The 5283-nt window shown below is 41.7% G+C and overlaps 2 protein-coding genes across 2 annotated transcripts; one reads left to right on the top strand and one right to left on the bottom strand.

Annotated features, from left to right (window-relative positions):
* Positions 1-785: 785 nt before the first annotated feature.
* On the bottom strand, positions 786-2730 carry LOC130994883 (uncharacterized). Its single transcript, XM_057920004.1, has 2 exons — positions 2545-2730; positions 786-1980 (listed from the first exon to the last, which is right to left on the bottom strand). Exons 1-2 carry the CDS (start codon positions 2647-2649, stop codon positions 883-885), a joined length of 1203 nt encoding a protein of 400 aa, XP_057775987.1. The 5' UTR covers positions 2650-2730; the 3' UTR covers positions 786-882.
* Positions 2731-3136: 406 nt separating this feature from the next.
* Positions 3137-4592, top strand: LOC130994446 (uncharacterized). The gene is made up of 2 exons (XM_057919488.1): positions 3137-3751; positions 4047-4592. Exons 1-2 carry the CDS (start codon positions 3137-3139, stop codon positions 4590-4592), a joined length of 1161 nt encoding a protein of 386 aa, XP_057775471.1.
* The last annotated feature ends 691 nt before the right edge of the window (positions 4593-5283 follow it).

Raw genomic sequence — 5283 nt, 5'->3', positions numbered from 1 at the left:
GGGAAGTGGGAGGCGCGCGGAGGGACAGCCGAACAGGGGGGAGGCCGAGTGGAGGCGCGGGAGGGCGACAGTGGGCGGGCGAGGGGCGCTGGCGCGCCGCTGGGTGGTAGGCCGGAGGCAGGAGGGAGGGAGTGGGACTGTGGGAGGCCAGAGGTTAGGGCTGGGACTTGGGAGTTTGGGATGATTTGGGAGGTCCCGAACAGAACAGGGAGGGGGGGGGGGGGTGGGTGAGGGTTTAGATTTAGTTTTCATATTTAATTTAATTAAATAGTTTAAAATTTATTAATTAAAATATCGGGTAATTCGGGTATACCCGATACCCGATCGAGTATACCCGATACCCGATTATTTCGCACCCTAAATACCCGATCCCGAATTAATCGGGTATAGGGTACCCGATACCTGATTTTTTCGGGTCGGGTAATCGGGTACCCGATACCCGATCCCGAACTTCCCAGGCCTACCCGCAGTTGACCTTGCACAATTGAAGGCGGCTACAACGGCGGTTCAATTGGAGAAGTGAAGAAGACACAACAGAAAGCAGACAGTTTGCTTTTGGATTTCAAATTAGGGATTTTAATTAATTTTAGTTTTTAGGTTTTAATTTTTAGTACAATTTATGAATTTTTAAATATATAATTTAAATAATAATTACATTATTTCCGGCGAGCCAAAAAGCCCAAAAACCCGATTAGCCTGACGGGCTCACTTGGCGGGTTTTTTAGGCCCGGTTTTTTAAGGGCCTAATTTTTTAGAGCCCAGCCCTAAACCAGGTTCTGCCAACATAAGATAAGCTGATATGTATTGAAAAAATTAACATCATATATCTGCAAATAATGTGAAAGCAAACCAAATAGAAACAATAACGATTCTAATACTCTTTTAATTTAGCCATATCAGATTATTCTTATGCGGAAAAGCTTCATAACCATTACTATAGGATTGCGGTAGCTTTATGCAGTGGAGTTGATGCGTATCAAGATTGTAGAAAATGCAATGGCCGATTTCCATCCTAGAACAAAAGGCCAAAACCTGTGGATATTTAACCCAACCAAGTGGCTTAAGATCTCCATCAGCAAACTGTTGAATCCTGCATTTCTGAGCTCCCAAGTCGACGTTGGGCAGCGCCTTCCTCCACTCGCTCGTCTCTGCCTTCATCTCCCAAACCTCCCACGACAGATCCCCACACGCAACCAGGAGCGACACACACCTCCCAGTTGACAGATAATAATAGTTGCTTTCATGGTACTCATAAGGGGCTTCACTCAGTGTAATGATCTCTGTATCCACATCCATCGTCGCGCAGTATCTCCCCCTTCCCCAGTGCACGAAACCTTCACTAGTCAACGGAGTCTTGTTGAGGAGACATGGCCTGACATGGCCGAGGAGGTGGTGAACCTCGACGTGCCTCCAGGACTCATCGACTCCAACAGTGAGCACGTGAAGACAGTAGTCAGTTTGTAGATAATGCAAAACCACTTTATACGCCAATGAAGCTGCAGAGTATGCAAAACCATACGTGGGCCAGGCATAGGTTGCTCCTCTAGACAATCGTGGGAGGAGGAGTGACTGCTTCTTTGCTGGATTCACGAGGCGAAGGAGGCGATCTTTGAAATCAAACTCCAGAGCCAAACCGTTGCAGGTTGCAAGAACTTCCAATTTGGAGATGTGATTTAGGTCAGATGTGTGGATTCCACCGTCTGCGTTGGCTGTTACATAAAGTGGCAGAGTATTACTCCAGTTCAGGGGTGATAGGAGGAGTCCATAGGTAGAACTGTGCATCTGCGCGTTGATGAAGGCATGAGAATGGATAATGTGGCACCACCGCCGGCAGACGAGCCTCGCTCTCTCGTAGAGATGATCGGCCGGCAAACGGAGGAGGATTTCAAACAATAGGTCGGTGGAGAGGGACTCTATGTTTGTTGGCATCCCCTTTTTACACCTCCGGAAATAATAAGCCCGACTTCTAATCTCTATCATCTGCTTATTGAATAACATATTATCATAAACATGTCTTATCTACAAATTTTTGTTTTGGAATAGCATCATCAGTCATCACTCTACTAATCAATCGATTAACCAATTCACTAATATGTATACAAGTGTTTTATCTGCCCAAAATTTAAGCCAAATAATTGAAATGCAGAGAGTAAGACAGCTATTGAACAATTAATTTTTTGTTTTGGAACAGAACAGAATCATCACTCTACTAAATTACTAATCCATCGACTAACCAATTCACTAATTTGTATACAACTGCTTTATCTGCCCAAAACTTAAATGCTGAGAATAAGACAGCCATTGAGCCATATATGCATATCAATATCAATGTCTTTTTATATTAATCTCTAACCTAAATTTCAAATAAAAAAACCTTTTTCTTATGAAACATATATGCATACGAAATTTTAGCTCTAACCTAAATTTCAAATAGAAAACCTTTTCTTATGAAACATATATGCATACGGAATTTCAGCTCTAACCTAATTTTGAAAGACAGCGATCTGCATACCAAAAGGGGAAAATATGAGGGAGGGTGCTTACCGATTCTCTACTAAGAGTGTCGGAATGGGGATCCGAATCGCTGCCGTCAGTGCAGCAGCGGCGAGGAGGCGGCGGCTTGTGGGAGGCGATTTTCCGTCGAAGCATTTCAGCTTTTCTATTTTCTGTGAATGTGAACTGTGTAGAAAGCGGCGGTCGAGTAAATGAATTAAAGGCTAAGCCGCGGTGCGCCCAAATCGAAATAATTACTTCCTCTGTCCACTAATTGTTGGCCTAGGAGCCAAAACACGGGTTTTAAGAAAAAGTGTATTTTTATTAGTTGAGTGAAAAATGGGACCCATCATTTAACAAAGTCAATACAATTAGTATATTCAATAATTTTGGAATTTCTCTCTCTTCTACTAATGCTGCCATTTTTTAAATTAATTGGGACCCACCAGAAATTAAATTATGGACTGCAGTAACAGAGAATTAAAAAAAGGCATTAATTTCCATTTCACTAAACTGAAAATTTATGGAGGGAAAGCCTCCAAATTTCGGCTCCCTCCAAATACATTAATTAGTCACCTATTTAAACATAAACACACTATTCCACAAACATTTACAGATCATTCGAAAGGTTCAAAACAAAACAATGGAGCTCATGTCTTCCAAAAAACACCTAACAATAGAAGAGCAAAATGCTATGGTTCATTGGCTTCTCGCAAATAGCACCAACGGGAAAACGAGAGATGGAGCACAAAAGGAGGCAGCTGCTATGTTTGGTGTGTCGAGCCGAACGGTGCGTCGTTTCTGGAGCAAAACAAAACAGAAGATTCAGTCAGGTACAGCAGTGATATTCACATCAGCTCACAAAGGTACAGTTCACAAAGATAGGAAAAAACTTGATGTTGAGAAGGTTAAGTCATTGTCCATTCTTGAGAGGTCTACAATTCGTAAAATGGCTGTCAAGCTAGGGGTTAGCAAGAGCTTACTTGGGCAGTGGATAAAAAAAAAGGAATTAAGACCACATACAAGTGCAATCAAACCACAGTTGACTGATGTAAACAAGATAGCAAGGATGAAGTTTTGTTTAAGTAATGTAGTGTATGATGGAGCAATGTCGAGGTACAGTTATCAAAGCATGCATAACGTTGTTCATATAGACGAGAAATGGTTCTATATGACCAAGACATCGGATAGGTATTACCTACTCCCTGAAGAAACAGACCCTTACCGAGCATGCAAGTCTAAACGTTTCATCACAAAGGTGATGTTTATGTGTGCTGTCACTAGGCCACAATTTTCAGCAGATGGGTAGGAGCTATTCGATGGAAAGATTGGAATCTTTCCATTTACTACACTCGAGGCAACCAAGAGAAAATCGAAAAACAGAGCAAAGGGTGTTTTAGAAGTGAAGCCAATTCAATCAATAACCAAAGAGGTCATCAAAGAGTGCATAATTAAACAGGTAATGCTCAGTTAACATCATTTTATTTCAACTATCAGACCTTATTTAGGTTCATCATATAGCTGCTGCCACATTATTTGCCACATTATTTCAGGTTATACCAGCAATCAAAGAGAAGTGGCCAAAATCAGATCAAGTGAAGCATATCTTTATTCAACAGGATAATGCAAAACCACATTTCAACAAAGACGATCCAGATTTTCAGGCTGCTGCCAACAGTGATGGATTCAACATTGAGCTAGTTTGCCAACCAGCCAACTCACCTGACCTAAATGTCAATGATTTAGGTTTTTTTAGGGCTATACAATCACTGCAGGATCACAAGATGGCAAAAACTGTTGAAGACCTAGTGCAGAATGTGTTGATTTCTTTCGAAGAGCTTTCATCAGTTACACTCAACAATGTCTTTGTGACATTGCAAGGGTGTTTAACTGAGATTATGCGAGTTCAAGGAAGCAATGACTACAAGATTCCACACATAAACAAATCAAGACTCTTGAGGATGGGAATGCTGCCAGAATGCATAGAATTGGATGAAGGACTTATCAAAGATAGCCTAACTCATGTGATGCAGTTTGATGTGAATGCAGGCACAAATTATGACATTGGGGGGCTTATGCATCATTTTGGATTTGGCTAAGCTTTAGTATAGTTTTCTTGTTCTCATTTTGTGTGTGTTTACACTAGAAACAACTCAATAGGGTTGTTTATGATGTAAACATAGGGCTTTAGTCTCAGCCTTTATTTTGTAAAAAAGGAAGCATCATAGACCTTTTATTAAACCTCCAATTACTAGGGATTTCAATACCTAGTGGTGGCTTTGCTTAGACTTCATCAGAATGCACAAAACACAGATCACATAACACAGATCATAGATCACAGAAAGGAAGAAAACCTCCAACAACTAGGGTATGAAGCCCTAGGGGTGGCTTTCATCTAACCCTCAGTAAAACACATCATAGAGCAACCATAGAGCAAGCAAATCACAAAACACAGATCACAGAGAGGAAGAAAACCTCCAACAACTAGGGTATGAAGCCCTAGGGGTGGCTTTCATCTAACCCTCAGTAAAACACATCATAGAGCAACCATAGAGCAAGCAAATCACAGAACACAGATCACAGAGAGGAAGAAAACCTCCAACAACTAGGGTATGAAGCCCTAGGGGTGGCTTTCATCTAACCCTCAGTAAAACACATCATAGGGCAACAATAGACAGAGCAAAGCACAGACGAGCAACAACATCATAGCAAAGCACATATCGAGCAATCAGCCCATCAGAAATCATAGACCGAGCAAGCAGCCCATCAGAAATCACAGATCGAGCAATC

Source organism: Salvia miltiorrhiza, chromosome 7 (genome assembly GCF_028751815.1).
Source record: "Salvia miltiorrhiza cultivar Shanhuang (shh) chromosome 7, IMPLAD_Smil_shh, whole genome shotgun sequence".
Classification (NCBI taxonomy): Eukaryota; Viridiplantae; Streptophyta; class Magnoliopsida; order Lamiales; family Lamiaceae; genus Salvia; species Salvia miltiorrhiza.
Note: the sequence above shows the minus strand (reverse complement) of the source record. Positions and strands in the feature narration are given on the sequence as shown.

Bases quoted from the DNA above. Each gene is read 5' to 3' on its own strand.
- LOC130994883 (XM_057920004.1), bottom strand. From the start codon at position 2,649: ATGCTTCGACGGAAAATCGCCTCCCACAAGCCGCCGCCTCCTCGCCGC. The intron at 1,981-2,544 runs GTAAGCACCCTC...TTCAATAAGCAG, and splicing joins ACACTCTTAGTAGAGAATCG to ATGATAGAGATTAGAAGTCG.
- LOC130994446 (XM_057919488.1), top strand. From the start codon at position 3,137: ATGGAGCTCATGTCTTCCAAAAAACACCTAACAATAGAAGAGCAAAAT. The intron at 3,752-4,046 runs GTGATGTTTATG...ACATTATTTCAG, and splicing joins CTAAACGTTTCATCACAAAG to GTTATACCAGCAATCAAAGA.